This window comes from Hyperolius riggenbachi, chromosome 10, assembly GCF_040937935.1.
Source record: "Hyperolius riggenbachi isolate aHypRig1 chromosome 10, aHypRig1.pri, whole genome shotgun sequence".
Taxonomy (NCBI): domain Eukaryota; kingdom Metazoa; phylum Chordata; class Amphibia; order Anura; family Hyperoliidae; genus Hyperolius; species Hyperolius riggenbachi.
Genome location: NC_090655.1, coordinates 213,855,348 through 213,879,532, shown reverse-complemented (window position 1 = coordinate 213,879,532; position 24,185 = coordinate 213,855,348). Strand labels below are relative to the sequence as shown.

Genomic DNA, 24,185 nt, shown 5'->3' with positions numbered 1-24,185 from the left:
ACAGGCCCCAGTACATGAAATTTCTGGGTGCCCAGGCCGCATACCTCCCAACTTTTTGAGATGAGAAAAAGGGATACTTAAGCCACGCCCCTGCCACAAGCCTGGTCACGCCCTCACCACGCCGCTAGTCACGCATACCATAAAGATTTCATAAGAAACATATGTTGTTTTATAATTCAAACCACACTGGTCCTTTCTATCCTGGTTCATTTTCTTTCATAGTAACATTTTAAAATTAGTAATATATCAATTTAAAGGCTGGGAATAAAGTTTAGAGTCAATCAAACACATTTTTAGTATAGAAATATATATATATCTACATAGAAAGAGGGACAAAGTCCTGAAAGAAGGACAAATTAGGGTGAAAAGGGGACAGAGGGACAGGGCTCCCAAAAAGGGACTGTCCCTCCAAAAAAGGGACAGTTGGGAGCTATGCCTGACTCCTACCCTTAACTCCCCCCCCCCCCACACACACACACGGCAAGCAGGCTGGAAAAAAGCAAACCACAAATTTTCAAGTGCCACCATAGGAGTCCATATACATACTAGCTATGGTGGAAAACCAGGGCTGCCCGCAATGCAAAATACAGCTACAAATAGAGGACGCAAGCTATTTGTAGCCACAATTTGCATTGCAGGTGACCCTGGGCACCCAAATCCCCCCCCCCCCCCTAGCCACTATTTATATTTATATGCGCTTCTATGGTGTTGCTCAAACCTCTGGCACCAAAACTTTCTGTTTCCCTAGGTGGGGTGAGGACGTGGGGTGGGTACTGGTAGTGGAGTTGGCAATTGCCAGTGCCACCTCCACCACCCACCTGGGTCTCCTTGCGTTCTTTCTGTGACCCTTTGTATCAGATGGAGTAAAGAAGTGTCAAGTACAAGGTTGGTGCAGTCCCTTCTCCTTTGTTTGCCAGATTGCCTGCTTCCTTCTTTGAAAAACTGATTGCACAGCCTATCACTGCACGAGTCCACACTCTTGCCCACTTGTTTTTGTGTTTTGGTACATATTCTGAGGTGCTGAACTCCTGCCGACAAAAGGCACCTTATGTCAGCTCATTGCACTTTTTTGGCACTTGATTTGGCCTGAGGAAGTGGGCTTAGACCCACAAAACGCATAAAAAACAGCATAAAAAAACGCAGTGCATAATAAAATTCATTGATTATATGAATTTGACTTCATTTGAGGTAAGTCACCTCAACTCTTTTTCATTTTATTGCTTTTAATGCAAATTTTATCACTATCTGGGCGCCTTTTCCCCCCCTTGAGTAAATTATGTATTAACATGACACCACTCTAGCAGGGATGTGAAGACTCAGCTTTCAGAGATAAACAAATTGTAAACACAGGACACTACTAGGGATGCTCATTCGGATTCCGCGGAAATGCAATTTCCGAAATTCCGATCGGAAATTGCATTTCCGCATCGGAATGCGGAAATCGGTAATGCAAGTGCCGTAGGCGGATTTCCGCCGGAAATCGCAGAAATTTCCGCCGGAAATCGCGAAAATTCCACCCGACTTTAACATCGATTTTCTCAAAAACTATAAGGTCTTTTTGAAAACTTTTTTTTGCATCTTGTTCACAAACCCTGAAAATGTGGTGTTTCTAGGACTTAAGGGGGCTTTGCTATTAACCGCTAAAGTCGGCGGATTTTTACTGTAATGAAAAATGCAGAAAGTCTGCATCTGCCTATTTTCTGCATTTTACACTACAGTAAAAATCCGCCGACTTTAGCGGTTAATAGCAAAGCCCCCGTAAGTCCTAGAAACACCAAATTTTCAGGGATTATTAAACAGTTTTTTTATAGTTTTTGAGAAAATTGATGTTAAAGTCGGGCGGAATTTCCGCGATTTCCGGCGGAAATTCCGCATTGGAATGCGGAAATTGGTAGCGGAATCAGTAATTGGTACATGACGGAATGCGGATTTACCGCGGAATCGGAAATTGGCATTCCGACCATCCCTAGAGAATACACATTAGCATGAAAATGAAAACAAATTAATCTTAAGGGACCACTATCACGAAAATCGTAAAATTTAATGTACAAATATACAAAGAAGAAGTCCATTTCCCCAAAATAAAATGTGCTATAAATAACTTTTCTCATATGTTGAAGGTAGGCTCCCTATGCTGAAGGAATTTTTTAATTTGGCACTGCAATTGGCCTGATGAAGCGGGCTGTGACCCGTGAAACGCGTTGCCGCTTGTGCTAATAAAAATCTTTTGTAATACTTTACAGAGATTTCGTCATTGAGGTAAGCTACCTCAAAATACTTACTGTTTTTAGCTGTTTTTAGACGCTTTTATCATCCCAGGGCGCCTCTTTCCTCTGTTGTGCACTGCATACCTGTTCAGTGCACCTGCGTGACAGCATGTAGTGTTATATTATATAGCAGTCACTGCATACCTGTTCACAGTACCTGTGTGTGTGTGACTACTGCACATTTGTAATACTAGTCACTGCATACATGTTCAGTGCACCTGCATGACAGCATGCAGTTTTATATTATATAGCAGTCACTGCATACCTGTTCACGGTACCTGTGTGTGACAGCTGCTCATTTGTAATACTAGTCACTGCATACCTGTTCAGTGCTCCTGCGTGACAGCACGCAATGTTATATTATATAGCAGTCACTGCATACCTGTTCACGGTACCTGTGTGTGTGTGTGACAGGTGCACATTTGTAATACTAGTCACTGCATACCTGTTCACTGCACCTGTGTGACTGCACATTGTGTTAGTCAAGTCAGTGCATACCTTTTACTTCATCCCCCCAATATGGGCAAGACAGGCAGAGGCAGGCCACCCGGCAGGTCTGTTCGAGGTCGTGCTGTCATGATTTTGTGTGGCCCTGGACCAAAGTACAGTGTTCAGAACGCACGTGCTATCAAACAACAAGATTGTCAGGACGTAGATGACTATTTAACACAGAACACCTCATCTTCCTCACAGAACCGTGACATATCTTCCTCCTCCAGCTCTGATTCTGGAACCCCACTTAACACTCAGTCGGCCGCCACCACCAAAGTGCCATCATCCCAGGGCTCAGCGGTGTGGAAATTGTTTTGTGTGTCTGCCTCAGATGAGAGCAATGCCATCTGTACTCTCTGCCACCAAAAATTGAGCTGTGGAAAGACCAAGACCCGCGTAGGGACAACTTCCTTATGAAGGCACAAAGCCCAAACTGCAATGGGAGGACCAGCTGAGGAAAAGCAGCACACAAAAGCAAAGCCAACACTGCAGTGGAAGACACTAGGCCGCAATTATTTCTCAAAAAAAGTCGATACCCAAACTGTACCGTGATGTTGAAAGGCAAGTAGTGTCATCTCTGGCACACAGCGTTGGGTCAAGGGTCCATCTGACCACGTGGTCTGCAAAGCACACTTAGGCCTGCCCGAAGACTAAAGTCAGTCCCTACACACAGCATCACTGCCTGCACGCCGTGTGACTGCCTGCCCCAAGACTAAGTCGGTCCCCACACAGCATCTCTGCCTGCAGGCCGCTTGACTGCCTTCTCCGCCACCACCAACAGGGTCCAGGACTCCAGGTGGATTCCTGAATTTTTAAGGCTATAATATTTTTTCTGGCGCGTGTACATGCCTGCCTAATTTTTCTTGCTGCACTGTGGCTGCAACAACAAAACAAAAGGCATGTACATGTGTCATTTCCCCTTCGTGATTGTTACCTTGCCGCAGTGAAGGGGCTTGCATATCACAATGAAGCAATGACCGCCGGCTATTTGAATGTGTTGGGGGGGCACACCTGACCCAAGATAGTAAGGTCGTTGCTTCATTGCGGACAGACCAAATACGATCAGCTGGACAGTCACTGTTGTTCTGTCATTGAGCTACCACAGCCCGGCGACCATATGGGCTTGAAAACCGCCATGGCCTGCACTCTCGCCATGGTGCGCACTAGTCCAGCACGGCTGTCACTACACAAACAGTTGTTTGCGGTGCGTTACACAGTGAGTTTGGTCTGTCAGTGTGAAGCAGTACACTAATTACACCACCTGATTGATGTATACACATGCAAGATGTTAACCTCCCTGGCAGTACGCAGTTTTAGAAGCTGCGTCCGCGGGAAGATTTTTTTAAATAAAAGTTACTCTATATGCCTAAGCTAGCACTTCGCTAGCTAATTATGTCCCCCAAGCTCCCCGGCACCGTTCTGATCTTCCCGATTGCCGCCGGCAATATTTACCCATCCGCGAGAGCCGCACTTTCAAGATCCAGCTTCACTTGTCGCTATGGCGACGATCGGACATGACATCATTGTCGTCATGCGCAGTTCTGATCCTCCCCATAGCGAAGCCTGGGGCTGCGCCATTGCGGGATCCCTGGGGGGTACGTATACTGGTGGTGATCGGGGGCGATCGGTGGTGACCGGAGGCACTTGGGGGACATCATTAGCTAGTGAAGTGCTAGCTGAAGACTATAGAGCAAATTTTATTTTAAAAAATCCTCCCGGGGCCATGTGATCCCCTGCGGCGGCTAGTCTGCCCCTAGGTAAAAATCCTCCCGGGGCCATGTGATCCCCTGCGGCGGCTAGTCTGCCCCTAGGTCGGGCTTACCGCCAGGGGGGGTTAAAGCACTTTATGCCTCCAATTTAGCATTGCAATGTGATTTCTGCCCATAAAACGCTGCTGTGCATCAAATCCAGATTTTTCCCCGGGACTTTTGGCGTCTATCCCACTCCCCCATGCAAAAACACAGATGTTAGACCCCTTGAAACATCTTTTCCATCACTTTTGTGGCCAGCATAAATGTTTGTAGTTTTCAAAGTTCGCCTCCCAATTGAACTCTATTGCGATTCGCAAAGTTCGCAGGTTCGCAAACTTTTTCGGAAGTTCGCGTTGTAGGTTCGCGAACCTAAAATCGGAGGTTCGAGCCATCTCTACATGTTAACAATATGTCTGCTTCCATGAAAGCTGGAAGTAGATACACTGCAGATTTATTGTAGGATTTGTATCAACTGTAACAAAGAAAGGTTTTTCTTTAAAGGTTATTATGCTGTTGTGTAGCCCTTAGAGCAGAGAGGAAGTTCTGAGTTCAGGTCCGCTTTGAGTATATTTTCTGTTCAGGTTTGCTTGTTTATTATAACATAACTGCAGCCTCTTTTTCCTCTCTGCTGCACCAGGTTAGCCACACTATTACAAGTTCTAAGAACAAACCTTTTTTTAAGTCACCGAAACGGTTAAAGGACAACTGAAGCAAGAGGGAAATGGAGTCTGCCATATACAGGATCTTCTCAAAAAATTAGAACATTGTAATAAAGTTCATTATTTTCTGTAATTTTCTGTAATGGGGGCCATGTCAGCTGCTGGTGTCGGTCCACTGTGTTTTATCAAGGGCAGGGTCAATGCAGCTAGCTATCAGGAGATTTTGGAGCACTTCATGCTTCCATCTGCTGAAAAGCTTTATGGAAATGAAGATTTCATTTTTCAGCACGACCTGGCAACCGCTCCCAGTGCCAAAACCACTGGTAAATGGTTTACTGACCATGGTATTACTGTGCTCAATTGGCCTGCCAACTCTCCTGACCTGAACCCCATAGAGAATCTGTGGGATATTGTGAAGAGAAAGTTGAGAGACGCAAGACCCAACACTCTGGATGAGCTTAAGGCCGCTATCGAAGCATCCTGGGCCTCCATAACACCTGAGCAGTGCCACAGGCTGATTGCCTCCATGCCACGCCGCATAGAAGCAGTCATTTCTGCAAAAGGATTCCCGACCAAGTATTGAGTGCATAACTGAACATAATTATTTGAAGGTTGACTTTTTTTGTTTTAAAAACACTTTTCTTTTATTAGTCGGATGAAATATGCACATTTTTTGAGATAGGAAATTTGGGTTTTTGTGAGCTGTATGCCAAAATCATCAATATTAAAACAATAAAAGGCTTGAACTACTTCAGTTGTGTGTATTTGAATCTAAAATATATGAAAGTCTAATGTTTATCAGTACATTACAGAAAATAATGAACTTTATCACAATATGCTAATTTTTTTAGAAGATCCTGTATATTTACTTTCAGGCTATGTTCCCACTTGTTCCGGACCACGTGCGACTAGTGGGAACTGATGGTCTGGCTGTGGCCTGATTCAGGTGCTCTCCCTTATATGCTATATGGAGGTACGCATCCATGTGCCCCGGATTATCCTGGACTGCTTACTGCTACGTATCCGATGCAGCATGACAAGTCTGAATGGCTCCTTTGTATAAAATAGGAGCCGTTCACTGTGGAGTGGAGAAAGGACAAAAATGCCTTATCTGCTGCATACTTGTTCAGGGTCTGTGGCTACAAGTATCAGAGGCAGAGGATCAGTAGGACAGCCAGGCAACTGGTATTGGTTAAAATGAGATAAATACAGCAACCTCCATATATCGCTCACATCACTTGTGCCCCTTGCAGCCCCTGATGAGTCATATGATGAAACCGGTAGGGCGTGGCCTCGTGGCGCTGAGTGGAGACGCGAGACTGGCGGCAGAGAGGACGACCGGATGACTTTTATTACATACGCATGGTTTTATGCCTAAATGTGAGTGCACTACTTCATTTTAAAACTTTTTAATAAACGGTAATACCCTATAGCAGCTTTATCTTGAGTCTGTTAACCTGCCTAGCGTTCTGAACGAGCTGAGGTCGTCCAAAGAAAACTTGCTGGAAATGTTCTGGACGAGCTCAGCTCGTCCTGCACTTTCCCCTCACGCTGTGATCAGCAGCGCTGCAGCAGCCTCTGAAGGCTGCTGCATGCTTCTCCCTAGGGAATCCCTAGAGAGAGGATGTGCTAGGGCGAGCGGGGGGATCCCCCTTCTGTGCGGGGTATTTTGGGCTGGGGGATCCCCCTCTGCGGGTGGGGGGATCCCCCTTCTGTGCGGGGTATTTTGGGCTGGGGGATCCCCCTCTGCGGGTGGGGGGATCCCCCTTCTGTGCGGCGTGCGGGTGGCCTCTACCCCTCCCCCCCCATCCTCGCTTCCCCCCCCCCCTTCCCTGTCTAAGCCCTTTGAGCAAATAGAACTACTCACCCAGGGGCCCTCTCCAGCGCAGCACTTATTCCTCCATCGCAAAGTCCCGTCTGTTTACAGTTACATTACGAGACTTGGTGACGTCACCAAGTCTCGTAATGTAACTGTAAACAGACGGGACTTTGCGATGGAGAAAGAAGTGCTGCGCTGGAGAGGGCCCCTGGGTGAGTAGTTCTATTTGCTCAAAGGGCTTAGACAGGGAAGGGGGGGGAGAAGCGAGGATGGGGGGGGAGATGTAGAGGCCACCCGCACGCCGCACAGAAGGGGGATCCCCCCACCCGCAGAGGGGGATCCCCCAGCCCAAAATAACCCGCACAGAAGGGGGATCCCCCACCCGCAGAGGGGGATCCCCCAGCCCAGAATAACCCGCACAGAAGGGGGATCCCCCCACCCGCAGAGGGGGATCCCCCAGCCCAAAAGTGAGGATCGAGGGGGGGAGATCGGGAGGGAGAGGACATCTGGCACCCTATACTCCTGGCTACACCTGGCACCCTATATACCTGGCTCCCCTATATACCTGGCTACACCTGGCACCCTATAACTGGCTACACCTACCTCCCTATAACTGGCTAAACCTGGCACCCTATATACCTGGCTACACACTTGGCTACCCATAACTGGCTACACTCCTGGCTACCCTGACATCTGGCTACACTCCTGACTACCCTGACTTCCATGTCCGTGTACGGATTTTGCTTCTCCCTCAGCGATGACATGTCCCCCGCCGATCGGCGTTGATGACACCAGGGTCACACAGCGTCAACATCTCACTGCAAACATTTTTTTTAAAGTTGAATTCAATACAATAACCTGTATTGAATTCAATATTTTTAAAAAATTGATTGGAAAAAAAAATAAGGTTGAAAATTATTGGAAATTAATTGAACCACTTTTTGCACGGAAATCCTGGGGAATCAGAACGCCAGGGAGGCTACGGGAGAAGGCTCCGCTTTTGGACAAAGGAGGAGAACTGATCTTTATATGCGCAGAAAGCTGGTCTGTCATACGGTCAGCAATTTTATCTGGTGAGCCCGCAGCTGAAACGAGTGTGCACACTGGGAGTGAGGTGTTTACACATTGAGCACACGGGTGACCAGTCACAGTGGTGGAGGCGTACATTCACCTGTTTAAAAGCAGTATTACGCTATGTATTCTTCTCTGTTTTGAGGTACGCATAGGAAGAAGGCTAAGGGATCATGAGATGTCATCTATAATACGCTGTTTATGCTGATCATAATCAATCAGCCAACATATTTGGTGAGCGCGATACCTACCACTGTTGTGGAGGCCTGAGTTTGTGGACTTTAAAGTGGACTTTCTTGCTGTACCAAGGAATTGTTTTGTGGACTTTCTTTTCTGGCTGATGTAGAGCGCTGTACTAAACTAGTTACAGTCATAATAGGGTGTTAATACTCACCCATTTGTATGGCGATCCACCTAACCAGACTTATTTAATTGTTATTTTGCTGTGATTCTGGAGAGGAGCGCATATACCACTGTATTCTCATATCCTATAGAGCAGGCTTTCTCAACCAGGGTTCCCTGGAACCCCAGGGTTCCTTGAGTACTCTGCAGGGGTTCCTTGGCATTTTCTCCCATCATGGGGGAAGTATAATAGAGCACATTATAATAGGTGGTACTGTAACAAGAAGCACTTAATTGGGGGCTCAGGAGACAGTATAATGAGTGACAGTGTAATAGGGGCAGTGAAATAAACAGCCACACATACTTTTAAAGACCATGCCGCCTGCAAAATAAATGCAGGGGTTCCTCGAGATCAAAAAATTACTTGCAGGGGTTCCTTGCGATCCGAAAGTTATTTGCAGGGTTCCTCTAGGGTAAAAAGGTTGAGAAAGGCTGCTATAGAGCCTTCCTGGCTCCCCCTGGTAGCAGTATTTGACATACTGCTCTTTACTGCCGCATGAGGCTTCGGAAGTCTTCGGGAGCCAGAGTGCTCCCGAAGACAGGCGGCTCTGTACAGCACCTGCACTAGAGCCTTCCTATTCCTCTCACAGGGACTGTGAGAGAAACGGGTAGACTATAGCTCTGTTATCCAACTCTGTCCTCAAGGCCCACAAACGGTGCATGTTTTGTGGAAATCCATAGAGGTATTTGATTAGCTCTGCTGAGACACTAATTACCTCACCTGTGCATGTTTGTGGTTTTCTGCAAAACATGTACTGTTGATGGGCCTTGAGAACAGGTTTGGGGAACCCTGCTCTATAGGACATAGAATCTTCCCTCTCCTTAGGTAAATATTTCTTTTTTTTTGTTTTCTTTTTGGCTTCCCATTAGCTTTAAAAATCAATGGGGCACCAGATGCCCCCCCCCCCCCCCCCAGGTGGAATGAATATAAAGTACTTTTGTACCCCTTACCCATTTCCACTAAGAGATAAAAGTTTAAAAAAATGACAACAGGGAGCATAAGAAAACCTTTAAATTCTGAATTAACCATAAATATATACCTTTAATGAATGATCCCATGTAACTACAGTCAAGAGGAACTTGACTGGAGAGCCCCCTGACAAGCACCGGCACCCGCCACACCCCTGTCACTAACAGCCAAAAACCTCCCTACAGTCAGAAGGTTCTGGCTGCCTATGCCTTTATATAGGCAGTGATGATACCAAGGATGCCAAGAATCTGTTAACAGCTTTTACAGAGAATCCGAAAAGCTCGACATATTTATTTCCTTTTACGCAATACTAGTTACCTGGCTATCCTGCTGATCCTCCTGCCTCTAATACTTTTAGCCATAGACCCTGAACAAGCATGCAGATTAGATGTTTCAGACTATAATTTAACAAGATCTGCTGAATTGCTTGTTTCATATGCGTCATTCAGACACTACTGACCAGACTGCCAGGCACCTGGTATTGTTTAAAAGGAAATAAATATGGCAGCCTCCATATGTCTCTCACCTCAGATTCCTATTAAGGCGAATAAGAGCATCCTACAGGAGAGGAAACACTGCTCACCATACCACGCAGGAGCAGAACCAGGTACAGCCAGGCCGAGTAGTCAGAAATAGAGTGGAGGTCTGCTCGACTGTGGGTATAAAACTACCAATCTTTATTGCTAAATGGTTCTGGACAGAGACAAATCAGCACATGCGTATCAGAGCTCACAAATGCTTTTTAGTTATAGAAGCAATGACTAAGGAGCGAGTGTGAGCTCTGATAAGCGTTAGCTGATATGTCTCTGTCCAGAACAGTTTATCAATAAAGATCGATAGTTTTATACCCACAGTCGTGTGAACTTCCTCCCTATTTGTGAATAAGAACATGCTACCCCTATACACATTTCACCTGGATAAAGGGTGGCACATGTGGGGGCTCATGCATATTTCTCTATTATCAACCACTTTACTGGCCTTGTATAGAACAGGTGATAAACAGTTTGAAAACAACGGGCCCCAATATGGATCCTTATGGTACACCATTAACGTCACAACATGCAAACCAGAAAACTTTGCATCTAGTTTCTTCTTTCAGGATAGTAAATACCTTCCGAATTACAGATTCCCAACCAAATAGACATACAGATTACACTTGATGGACTGATTCTGATTTATTGTTGTCAGAGACTGCCAGTTCCTCCAACTTCATGATCTGGATTATACAAAGCATGTGAATCCCCAGAGGAAGGGTATGGTATCTAGCCATAGTAAGCCTTTTTGTCACTGTTAACATAAGTAAAAAGGGGCTATGACAATGAGAACCATCCCTGGAGATCTCTGTGCCTCATGCTACACATCTGTTTGTCAAAGAAATATATAATATTAATAATGGTTAAAGAATGGAGCTGCTGACACTGGGGAAAGTGCTGAATGGAGCTGCTGACACTGGGGAAAGTGCTGAATGGAGCTGCTGACACTGGGGAAAGTGTCGTCCTGTGTAATACAAGTAACTATGGAAAGATGGATATCATTTTAAAGCTCTCTTTCTCCTCTTTCTGGCGACACCTAAATCGTCGCCCTACGCCTTTTAGTTTTCTCTATTTTCGCGATTGAAATCGCGGCCGCGGCAATTTCAATCGGCAGTTTATATATCATTGGAAAGAGGAGAAAGAGAGCTTTAAAATGATATGCATCTTTCCATAGTTTCTGCACTGCTCGGAGTCCCTTTAAAGTGAGAGGTATATGGAGGCTGCCATATTTATTTTCTTTTAAACAATACTAGTCACCCAGCAGTATCTTTGGCTGCAGTGTCTGAATCCCACACCAGAAACAAGCATGTGCAAAATCTTGTCAGACTTTCGTCAGAAACATCAGATCTGCATGTTTGGATTACCTACATACTTGTTTCAGGTGTGCACTTCAGACACTACTACAGCCAAATAAACCAGCAGGACAATGAGGTAGCTGGTCTTCAATAAAAGGAAACAAAAATGGCAGCCTCCATATACCTCTCGCTTCAAGTTCCCTTTAAAACAGAGGATCATGATAGCTGAACATTGTTAATCCAGCACAGGAGACTTGGGGGCAGCCGGCGCCACCATAGGCCGTAATAGGAATTACGGCTAAAGCTGCGCACAGTGAGTAACTTCAGCGCTGTCAGAAGACGGAGCTGAAGTTACTTTTAAACCACAATAATTCGGCTTCCAGCAATTGCTGGAAGCTGAATTATTTCATTCCCCACCATCCATGGCGGCCTGGAGGGGGAATAGTATTTAACACAGCCAGGACTTGTGCAGCAGCAGGACCAGCCATATACCGGCTGTATCCTGCGCCCAAGTCTCCTGCGCCAATACCTCTCGTACGCCATGATAGCAGCTAAGATATAAGAACTGTATCCAGTAGTTGGAACCTCAAAAACAGTAGGTAAGGGTTTGCACCACTAGAATTAGGTTAAATGGCTATTTACAGTGTGCTAGGCAACAAGGACAATATTACAAGTAACAAAGGAAATTTGCCTTTGACGGCACCATTGTAATCTTATGAAGACACCTAAGAAAAAACGTGAGTCCTAAACATGAAAATATGATCACAATTACATCATTTTATTATGATAGCCAAGTACACAAAACATAACCTTTAAAACAATTTAAAAAACACATTGCTAGGACTGCACATTGCAAGTAATATTACTCTTGATTTAAATTGATTTGCACTGCACCTACCTGTTATATTGATGTCAGGTTCTATACATATTTAATGTATACAGCTTATGCACAAGCAATTGTTTTTTGTTATATGTATTGATCTGCACCAGAGCCGGGACAAGGTCCTCCAGCACCCAAGGCTGAGACACCAAAGTGCGCCCCCCCATCCCTCCTACCCCAAACACTGATTGCTATTAGACTAAGAGGCTCCCCAGGGCCCTCAAAACCTTAATCTCTAGTTGTGTGGCTTGCAGTCACTGCCATGTATTCCCTTTTTTATTTCTCTCTGCTTCAAACACAATAGGGGAATGATAGCTGAGTGAGTTGCGCGCCCCCTCCTGCACTGCGCCCTGAGGCTGGAGCCTCTTGCCTCTGCCTGGCCCTGATCTGCACCATTATGCCTAATATTGCACTTTATTGGTACCATATGACCCGAGTCATACCTTTGCAGGGGCTTATTTAGCCCAAGTGAAGGAGGGGGCAAAATCTTGATTACACTTTATATATATATACCCGTTTTTGTGTCTGGCATGAGCCCTGAGCGGTCCTCGCAATGTGTTTTTTAAATTGTTTTTAAAGGTTATGTTTTGTCTACCTGGCTATCAGCATAAAATTATGTAATTGTGATCATATTTTTATGTTCAGGTTTTGAGTTTTTTCTTAGGTGCCTTCGTAAGATTACAGTGGAGCTATTAAAGGCACATTTCCTTTGTTACTTGCGGAGTAGTTGGAACTCAGTACAAGCAGCCTCCTCGTTATATAGAAAATGTAGCCAGATAATCAGAAGCAGAGGGAGGATCTCGCCAGTGGAAGCTCCAAGAAGAAAGAAAAGATGACAGATGACTCCAACCACCACACTTCCCAATATTTTTGGGGTAGGCAGATTATTATTAATTTTTATTTATATAGTACTGCACATAGTACAAAACAAATAGTGGGGAGCACAGATACATGAGAAGTTCCAAACTCCATACAATCAGGTCATCCAGCGATACAGATACATACAAAGCTGATGTGCGGTTTGAGACATCACCAACAGCAAAATTACAGCAAATTGAGAAACATTAGGAGAAGGTACATGCACTTGCAAGCTTATAGTCTTGAGGGTAGTGGGGTGGAGACACTAGGGAAGGAGACACAGGGGTTAGCAGATAAGGCAGTGAGTGTCCACTGCGACCTACAGGAAATGATAGGCTTGTCTGAAAAAGGTCTTTTGTATGTTTGAAGATTTGCAGGTTCGGAGCAGGACAGACAAGCTGTGGGAGAGGCGACACTTGTGAGAAGTCGTGGATGAAGGAGTGAAAGGCAGTGACCAAGGTAGAGGACAAGAGGAGCAAACGTCCAGTTGGGATGGTATTTGGAGATTAATAAGGAAATGCATGGAGGTGACAATTCATGTACGACGGGATGAGGAGTTTAAACTGCATCCTTTTGGTAACAAGTAGTCAATGGAGAGATTGGCAGAGAGGGGCTGCATCAAATGAGCAGGAGTAGAGATGGAGACAAGCAGCAGAGTTCTGTAGGTACTGGAGAGGTGCCAGTCTGGTGGCTCCCACATGGGATAGACACTAGGGGAGAAGCTGAGTGATAAGATGAGGGAATAGGGCCCAGGGCACAGGTAGAGAGATATGCTTTAGAGAGGAGTAAGGAAAGCAGGGAGGAGGTTTCAGTGAGTGACTGGCCATGTAGAGAGTGAGAGGGGGAGTTTCTAGTGGGTGAAAAACCAGGCATGGAGGAAAAAAGGAGGAGGGGACTGGACTGGTGAAAAGGGTTGCATTTTAACCTCCTGGGCAGTATGCCCGACACTGTGTTGAGCAAGGAAAATTAGCTGAAAGCGGTATGCCCAGCACAGTTTCAGGCATGCCGCTCAATGTTTTTTTTTTAAGGCAGCCAGGTGTTCCCAGTATTGGTTAGCTTTACTGGGGGCACCTATACCTGGCCACCTTTACTTGGGGCACATATCCCTGGCTACCGTTACTGTGGGCACCTATACCTGGCTAGCCTTACTGGGTGTACCTATAGTTGGCTACCTATACTGGGGGAACCTATACCTAGCTTCGTTTACGGGGGGCACCTATATCTGGCTACCAATACTGGGGGGCTAAATACTGCATCACAAATAATGTTCTTGAGCCCACAGGGAGGCGTGGGGGATTTTGTGGTTCAAGCTTTTATTATACTCAAAATGTATACTAGACCCCAGTGGACCTGAACTCTTGAACAGGAAAGAAGAAACACAGATAGAAATGTAACCTGTATGTATTTAGAGAGTTTAGCCTGTCTATTTCCCCCTTGGGCTTGATTCACAAAGCAGTGCGAAGTGTTAGCACGCTTGTGAAAAGCCCCTTATCACGTGATAATTAACACTCGCGCGCAAAGTCCCGTGCGCAAAACGTCGCATCGCGGTGCCCCTATAAGGTCGCATGGGGTGCGACTTTGCGCGCGAACTGATTGTAAAAACGGTGCTAACCTAGTTAGCACCCTACTTTACACGCCCAGTTTTTAGGCGTGCTAACTAGGTTAGCACCGCTTTGTGAATCAAGCCCCTTATCTGTGTCTAATCACAAGCTGTAATTTAATCTCTCACCGTGTCACATGACTGCCACGGCAGAGATGGCAGATAAGCCCATTTGAAAGCACAGGCTGTTAACAATATGATTGCTCCCATGAATCAGGAAGTAGAGACAGTGCAGATTTATTTTAGGATTTGTATCATCTGTAACAAAGAAATGTTTTTGTTGAAAAGTTATTATGCTGTTGTATATCTTTTAGAGCAGAGAGGATGTTCTGAGTTCAGGTCCGCTTAAATACATTTTGGTAAGTTACAGGAAAAAAGGTTATGAAAATTTATTGGATACATTTTTGCACAGAAATCCAGCAGACACTGAAAGCCAGGGAGGTTAAAGCTGTTCCGTATTGTTATAATTTTTTTTTTCACAAAGTATGAGACATTTTACACACTTCTCATCCCTTTCACAGTATTTGTACTTATAGAAAGATGATTTCTTCTAGTCAATCCCACCACACCTAAGTCATCGGCATCAGCCATTGTGTGTTTTCAAGTGCTGTTTTAGATTTCCTTTCTCAGAAAAACCCTTTCCACACGCATGACAAAAAAAACAATGCTCGCCTGTGTGATCTCTCTGGTGCTTAATAAGATGCCTTTTATGAATGAACCCTTCCCCACACTCTGGACATGAGAACTGACATTCACCTACGTGGCTTCTCTGGTGGGCAAGAAGTTTTTCATTGTCAGTGAAACCTTTCCCACACTCGGAACATAAAAATGGCCGCTCGCCTGTGTGCCTGTGCTCATGCCTACGGAGGGCTGCTTTCTGAGTGAAACTTTGCCCGCACTGTGGACAAACAAATGGCCGCTCACCTGTGTGACTTCTGTGGTGTATAAGGAGGCTTCCTTTATGAATGAACCCTTTCCCACACACAGGACATGAAAATGGACATTCGCCTCTGTGACTTCGCTGGTGGGCAATAAGTTTCTCATTTTCTATGAAACCTTTGCCACATTCAGAACATAAAAATGGACGCTTGCCTGTGTGTCTGCGCTCATGCCTAAGGAGGGCTCCTTTGTGAGTGTAACTTTCCCCACACTGTGGACAAACAAAAGGCCGCTCACCTGTGTGACTTCGGTAGTGTATTTGAAGGCTTGCTTTATAAAGAAATCCTTTCCCACACTCTGAACATGAAAAAGGGTGTGTTTCTGTGTGACTTCTCTGGTGTATAAGAAGTTTTTCTTCCTCAATGAAACCTTTCCTACAATACTGACATAAAAATGGACGGTCCCCTGTATGTCTTCTCTCGTGTCTCAGAAGGTGTTCTCTCTGACTGAAGCCTTTCCCACACTCTCGACATGAATAGGGACGCTCTCCTGTGTGACATCTCTGGTGTCTAAGAAGGTGTTGTTTCTGACTGAACCATTTCCCACACTCTGAGCACTTAAAAGGCTGCTCACCTCTACGCTGTGTGAAATGTTCTGAGGAAGTGACTTCCTTCTCCTCCCCCAGTCTCACAGTGTGTGATGTACTGGCAGAATCTTCCTCAGGATTAAAGGGATCCAATGACCTAGCTCCTTGGTAAAGTCTGTTATGTTTATTTCCAGCAATGGGGTTTCCTGCTGGATAATACTGTCTGACGTCATCTTCTGCATTGCAATCCGGAGGAGAAATAAGACGTCTCTTTGAGGTGTTCCAGGCATTGTGTCCACCTATTAGGGAAACATATTGCTATGAAAACAACAGTAAGATTCCCCACTTTGCATTGTAGAGCCGTGTATGTTTGTATAGAAGGTAACTCTGGCATGACAGTGGGTACAACATCCGACTATAAATATAAACCGATCAGCCACATCAATAAACCCATGCTTAATATTGTGTAGATCTCCAATGTGAAACCAAAATTGCTCTGACCCATTGAGACATGGACTTCACAAGACCTCAGAAGGTGGCCTGTGATATCGGGCACCAAGATGGCAGTAGTAGATACTTTAACCACTTCATAAAAAAGAGGACAGTGTATCTACACCCTCTAAGACTTCATCTGAAGTCCCAGGGGTGTAGATATTTATTTTCTGCTTGGGTCCCCCGTGAGAGTGCATGTGCTCCCACGTGAGAGCACCTGCTTCCATGTGAGTGCACGCGCAGTTTGGTGGCTCTAAAGGCAGCAATGCCTGCTTTTCTTAATTTTCCATGTACAGCAATAGGACATGAGACTCACGTCCTCTTTCCCTACCTCAACCCCGTGCAAGAACATAAATCTCACATCCTTGTAGCTTCGCGACTGCTGTATACGATCGCGAGCATGTTCGCACATGACTTTGTGAACCTGTGTGCACTCTAGCTCCCAACAAATCCCAAGATAGCACTGATTGCTGCAGGAAAATGTGTAGCCTGAGCCAATCTGTGCTTTTTTTGTGAATGTTACAGCCAGTAACATTGATCATTCTTAGGCTGGGACCACACTTTCACCATGGTGTCCACAGTTTTCCATGGGTGATTTTGCACGACGCGTGTGCTTTAATGTGCACTTCACTCACCAGACCTCCAGCAATTCCTGACAGCCTATGGTAATCACAGGTGCTTTGCAATTTTATGGGGGGGGGGGGGGGGGGGGGGCAACTTTTTTTTTTTTTTTTAAGGGCAGGAATCACATTAGAAAATCTGCAAAGTTGGAACAAATGTCCATGTCACCACTGAAAAGCATTATGGGTGGTCCCACCATTGAAGCAACAGTATCTCCTCTTTATTTGTTGGAAACATGATGCTATACTGAGGAATGGAGATGGGCCTCTCATATGGTGTACAGTACCTCCTCCTCATTTGTTGGGAACATGATGTTATACTGAGGAATGGAGATGGGCCTCTCATATGGTGTACAGTATCTCCTCCTCATTTGTTGGGAACATGATGTTATACTGAGGAATGGAGATGGACCTTCCATATGGTGTACAGTCCCCTCTCTGGGGCGTGCAATCGCGTCGGGACTACGAGGACGTTACAGTTACGTCCTGTCAGACACAGACAGTCACACAGAGGACATAACTGTAACACTCTTAGTCCCGAGGGGGTTAAACCAAAGGGCCACATAATTGTTTAGCCTGCAAATTCTTGTCTTGCAATTATAAAACCAGGTAAAGAAAACTACAAACATATTCATATTATTTGTTCCTTTACCGCCTGCTCTGATTGATGTAAGCTCACTGGTCACCACTGTTTCCTGCTCCTCCACAGACTGCTGCTCATCCCCCACATCCGTCTCCAGTTCGATCACTTCAATTTTCATGTCGGCCAGTTCTTCATTCTAAACACACCAAACAATAGATTAGACCATATCTGACTCACAAGCCTGAATTAACTCCGAGTAGTAAAGTCTCCATTCTACCTACCTGATACTGGTGGGAGATGGTTTGATCTGGCTGGGAATAAAGAGAACCTGTCCATCCCTCTGGTGGGATTCTGTAACTGGATGAATCTGTAGGAAACACACACGCTGACTTAGAGGGGATAAGAGGAGATTGCTGTAATGACGGAGAGAATACCTGAGGCGATTCTGGGGGGCGGGACAGATGGGACACAGTGGCATGTTCCCTGCTCCATGACATGCTTCTGTGTCCCCTCGCTGCACTGTCACCCCCCAGAAAATGCAGAGAAGCAGATTGTCAGCAACTAACGGGGGGAGGGGTGTCCCCCACAAAAATACCCCCTCTGGCTTTAGGAACGCCCCTTCCACAGCAGTCATTGGCCCTATACTGCCTCTCTTCAGCCCATTTCCCGCCCCTCTGCTCTGTGATGAGACTCACAGAGCAGAGCTTGCAGCCTCGTGACCCTTGGCTTGCGACCAATTTTTTTTGTTTAACTCCGCGATTGCAGGGAAAAGGAACAGTGGGAAACAGCGGTAATGTACGCTACCTGATCCAGCTCAACCCCCGGATCATGTAGTGTGTTTTTTTAGCATTTTTTTATCGCTTCAGGTTTACTTGAAGGAAGGTGTGAAAATATTTTGTATTTAGTGTTTATTACTGACCTGTGCTATGTGAAGGAATTTCCTCATCTGTACATGGATCATCATCCATCTCATACGTGTCGTCTGCTTCCTCCTTCATTTCCACTTTTATAGAAATCACATCTTCACCCTAAAATAATCCATAAATCCAAAATCATAAGCTGCACACAGCTTCACTACACATCACTCAGTACGGAGTCACTTTGGTACTAAGTTGCTGAGATCCTCAGTTTCATCTACCTGATGATGGTGGGGGATGGTGTGATCTTCCTGTGGACCATCCTGGGAATAAAGAGGACCTGTGCATCTCTCTGGTGGGATTCTGTAACTAGATCCATCTATAAGAGACACACACTAACTGAGTATGGAGAAGAGGAACCTGTTGTATTAATTGGAGGAAAGCTTGCAACTCTCTTCTGTATTTACACATATCAACATTAACCATTTGGGTTAATATGCACGGTAACCACAGATATTGAGAATAAACAAAAACTGTAGTCACATAGTTTACATCAGAAAAAAAATAAATCTTCCTTTCCCTCAACCTTCAAATATAGAATTTGCTATAACTAATCACTACGGTAATTACCGTAGTAGCAGCAGCGCTAGTGGAGTACCACGGTCACACAATGAGCGAATCGCGTGGCAGTTACGAGCCCACGTTACGCTGAGAGGATTGTGCACTTTGTGTGCGTGGAAATATTAACCTGTACTGTGTGTGCACTGTACATTTTGCGAAGTTTCCTGCATCAAGGTCTGTGTTTCAGGTTGCTGTGTGCATGTATTTTTGAGTGCAAAAGGTTAGTTTTGTATGTGTTTCATTTGGCCACATCTCTAATCCCTGGACTTCTCCTATATTCCTGGTACCCAAGGTGACATATGACATGATGAGATACACGTGTATGTACAGTACCAAGGACACAAATACCTAGGCTATGTTCCTTTTCTTCATTTTCTACCGGAAAGAGTTAAACATCAGGTATGCAAGTGACAGATTCTCTCAAGTAGGGACCTTGTTGGATTATAGTGTAACCCTCCTTCTCAAGGAATTACAGCCATATAACCTTTTTCTGACAGAAAACAGATTCAGAAGGCAGGGGTTAGATTAAAAAAAGTAAATAGTTCATAGATTTTAGATCCACGGACACTGAAAGATGGAATCAGCCATATGAGACAACACAACAATAAACATGTTTTTTAGCTGATACACAGAAAATAAAACTGTGAGAGAATATAGTCTTGTTACTAACTGTCCATCGGAGGAGCTCACAATGTAATCCCTACCGAAGTCCTATGTATTGTGTGGTGTATCTGTATCGTAATCGAGGGCCAATTTGTAGGTGGAAGCCAATTAACTTATCTGTATGTTTTTGGGATGTGGGAGGAAACCAGAGTGCCCAGAGGAAACCCACACAGACACAGGAAGAACACAAACTCTTCGCAGATGTTGACCTGGCTGGGATTCGAACTGGAGACCTAGTGCTGCAAGACGACAGTGCTAACCACTAAGCCACTGCGCTTCCACGAGGATATATAGAATTGCTTATCTCAGCAGTTAACAGAAACCTGAGACAAGATGACTACAAGAATTGATGGTTACCTGGGGCATTCTCCAGCTCCCTGCAGTCCATGGGTTCCCTCACCGTCCTCCCACTGTCAACCCCAGGAGTCAGGGGCTGCCATGCATCTCCATGGTCATGCTCCCATGGCAGAGAACACCTGCACAGTTAGTTAAAGGATACCCCAACTGAAATGTGACATAATGAGATAGACATGTGTATGTACAGTGCCTAGTACACAAATAACTATGCTGTTCCTTTTTTTCTTTCTCTGCCTGAAAGAGTTAAATAGAAGGTATGCAAGTGGCTGACTCAGTCCTGACTCAGACAGGAAGTGAAGTGACTACAGTGTGACCCTCACTGATAAGAAATTCCCCATATTTTATCTCTTTCTTGCTCTCAGAAGCCATTTTCTGCTAGAAAAGTGTTTCATAGTTGTAATTTCTTATCAGTGAGGGTCACACTGTAGTCACTTCCTGTCTGAGTCAGGACTGAGTCAGCCACTTGCATACCTTCTATTTAACTCTTTCAGGCAGAGAAAGAAAAAAAGGAACACAGCATAGTTACTTGTGTACGAGGCACTGTACATACACATGTCTATCTCATTATGTCACATTTCAGTTGGGGTATCCTTTAAGGCTGGTAACTGCGCAGGCACAGAACATTCCCAGCCACGGGAGCACAACTAAGCCGCACATGCGCAGCAGTCAACGACTGGCTCAATCAGGGACTTTATCGGGGCTGCCAGCAGCAGAACAGATGGGACTGGAAGGACACTGAGGGAGCCCACAAAATAAAGAGAGCTGGAGAAAGCCCCAGATAAATGTAAATGCTTGCAGTAGTTTTGCCTCAAGTAGTTTAATTTTCACCTTGGTGTTCCTTTAAAGGTCTCTAAAAGAGGAGCCCACCTTTGTGAGTACTTTTTTTGTTTTTAAAGCTAGATACTGACCTGAGCTGATCAGTGAAGTGATCTCCTCCTCCTCCTCATCATCACACGGCTCCTTGTCCCTCACAAATGTCTCCTCTTTTTCCTGTTTAATTTCTGCTTTAATAAAGATTCCATCTTCACCCTAAGTTAGAGACAAAATCCAAAATATGAGACAGCATGCTTCACATAGCTTCCCTATCATTACTGATTTATAAAAGGCCAACTCCTACTATGGAGAGGAACCAATAGATAGTTTGTAAAAAAACAACATGTACATAAACAGGGCACAACAGATGGAAAGCACAGGAGAGATGGCCGCAGCCCATTCAAGCTTACAGTCTCTACAATCAATGCAATATGGAGTCATTCTGGTATTTGGTGAGAGAATGTCAGTTCTACCAACCTGATAATGTTTAGGAATTCTGAGATCTATACAACCTCGGGAGTGAAGGGGGTTTCTACTTGTTTCTGGTGGACTCATACTTGATCCATCCTTACAGTGAAGATGGCTTTCTGGTGTCAGACGCTTCCCAGACATGTTCTTCACAACTGTGCAATCCTGTGAAATAATATACAGAAACAGAAGTTACCATGTCTGTTCACAGAATCGTCTGTACCTCCCAAGTCTGCTCTTTACTTCCTGCCCCTCCCCCCTCCCATAACCTGCCAGCCGTGCGTTCCACTTGGTGATAGCAAGCTCGCCCCCTAGCGGAGGATAGAGAGAATGCAGCCTTCATTCATTAGTTGTGGATAGGGATGAAAATCTCGCGATAGGGGGTGCCTGACTGTCTGCCAAAGGAAGTGACACTGTCTGAAAAAAATGGAAATCTAGTATTTTAGTATATCCAGTAAAAATCCAATATTTCACGACAGTTTTTCAAAGGACTGGGAGATACACTATATGATAACCAGCAATGTAATACTTGTAAGTAAGAAAACCTCAGAATCAGCTTTATCCTCCAAGTACGACAGGGGTCGCACCTGGAATTTCTTTTGGTACAGCTCTACCCCTTATCGTTTCCAGAAATAGCACCAAAAAAAGACACAACGGGGAGGAAAAAACAAAACAAAAAAACAAATTAATATTCCTAATTAACCATAAATTATTATTATTTATTATATATTTATTAAGTCAGAGCCAATATATTATGCAGCACTGGACAATAAAGATGAATACATATAAAGGTAACAAAGGATGGCAGACATAACATAGCACAAGGTTATGCAAGGCAAGCGCACAAAGGGGGCACGATGGCTTGCTGGTGGGACCCATTTGGGTGATCTGTGTTTGTATGACGAGCTTTAACTACCCATTTTCTGCCTAACTGATAAAATGAAGACTAAATAGTTCAGCAATGATAGGAGCAAATGAAAATATCACAAACAGAACTCAGAGGCCTTTGAGCAGAGCAAATTGTCCAAAAAAATGTGCTATTATTGAAGAAAAGTTATCTACAGATGCTCTTGGCTAGGTTGCTGGTACGCTTAATCCTTACTTGCTAGCAAGCTGCTTCTGTGTGGACAGATCACAGGCAAATCATTCCAGCCCCCAGCCTGTGTCTCATGACACTACAAGCAAGGGAAGGGGCAAAAGGTGGGAGGGAAATACTGTGGCCCATATACAATTAACTTTTTTCACCTGAGCTTCCTCCTAGGTGATATTTTTGCAACTTGCAAATAAAATGCTTTTTAACCCACCAGCAAGCAAACAAATACTCAAAATAATTTTGACAGTACTTTTCACCTACTGTTACCTTTTCGATTGCAAAGTGCTAAAAATTAATTTTAAATTGAAGATGAAAAATTATCTCCTAGGAGAAAACGCAGGTGAAAAAGTGAATTGCATATGGCCCCGTGTGTGTAATTCCTTATCTTAGTAGCTAAGAGCATTGCTAAAGTCTTGGGCCCATATGCATATGCAATCATTTTTTTCTCCTGAGTTATCTCCTACCGTACTTTTAAGTAAAAATACCCAAAACATTGTGAAAAAGTACTATCCAAATTATGTTGAGTATTTTCTTGCTTGCTGGTGGTTTAAAAGGCATTTTATTGACAAGTTTGTAATTATCACTTTGTAGAGAACTCAGGACAAGAAATTAATTGCCTATGGGCCTAGATCTTGTATTTTATAGACAGAACGTTTTGAATCAGGATTACTGGCTAATTTAAAAGAAAAAACATATGCTTTCACAATCAGGTGATAAAGAGTTTTTTTTGCAAATGTAAGTGTCATCCAGATACATTTATTACAAGAGATCATGCAAGGATTGTGAGATATTTATGGCAAATAGATAAGACACTTGGTTTACTTAACGCCTACATAGACTCAGGATGACATAGAAAGTTTTATTACACACCTTATCCTCTTCACTGTACACTGCTGGAGCCTGGAAACAGTTAACTGTATGTTACTAAGTGGGGAAGGGGGGGAATTCAGAGGGGTACAGTGATTCCAAGGGGGGACAGTGTCAGAGGCTTACAATCTAAGGGTAGGGTGGACACACTAGATAGGGCTGTGAATAGGTGTTCGGTGTTTGGCAGAGGGAGTTGAAGAATGGTAGAGGGTTGGTAGGCCATGTCAAAGAGGTGTGTTTTGAGGGCTTATTTAAAGATATTGAAGGAGGGGCGAGTCTGATTGGCAGTAAAAGGGAGTTACATAGGGTGGGTGCAGCTCTTCTGCAGGCCTGCACAGGAGTGAGAAATGAGCGGGGTGGTCAGACAAAGGTCATTGGAAAACCAGAGGGGGTAGGCAGGTATGTATCTGCAAACAAGCTCTGAGATTTAGGAAGGCAGGTTTTGTGCACAGATTTGTAGGGCAGGCACATTACCTTGAAACTTATCCTATTCCTAAACTGGATAAGGAGCCAGTGCACTGCAGGGGTTTACAGAGGAGGTACATAGATGGGGAGCGGTGTGAAGAATGGATTCTGGCTACAGCAATTATGACTGGATGAAGATGGGGAGAAAGATGCATTTCAAGGGGAGGCCAGACAGAAGGGAGATGCAGTAGTCGAGACGAGAAATGATGAGGGCATGGATGAGC

The 24,185-nt window shown here is 44.7% G+C and overlaps 1 protein-coding gene across 2 annotated transcripts in view; it reads right to left on the bottom strand.

Annotated features, from left to right (window-relative positions):
- Window positions 1–13,017: 13,017 nt before the first annotated feature.
- Window positions 13,018–24,185, bottom strand: part of LOC137534385 (oocyte zinc finger protein XlCOF22-like) — a 40,334-nt gene continuing 29,166 nt past the window's right edge. The window contains exons 1-7 of one of the 2 annotated variants that reach the window (XM_068255871.1): window positions 21,546–21,781; window positions 21,164–21,284; window positions 18,896–18,993; window positions 18,677–18,785; window positions 18,039–18,124; window positions 17,827–17,953; window positions 13,018–16,361 (exon numbers count right to left, since the gene is read on the bottom strand). In XM_068255871.1, the coding sequence (XP_068111972.1) occupies window positions 15,181–16,361; window positions 17,827–17,953; window positions 18,039–18,124; window positions 18,677–18,785; window positions 18,896–18,993; window positions 21,164–21,284; window positions 21,546–21,680 (1,857 nt within the window). In that variant the 5' untranslated portion in view covers window positions 21,681–21,781 and the 3' untranslated portion in view covers window positions 13,018–15,180. Of the gene's footprint in view, window positions 16,362–17,826; window positions 17,954–18,038; window positions 18,125–18,676; window positions 18,786–18,895; window positions 18,994–21,163; window positions 21,285–21,545; window positions 21,782–24,185 lie in introns of those variants that run through there. The other variant, XM_068255870.1, reaches the window with a different exon arrangement.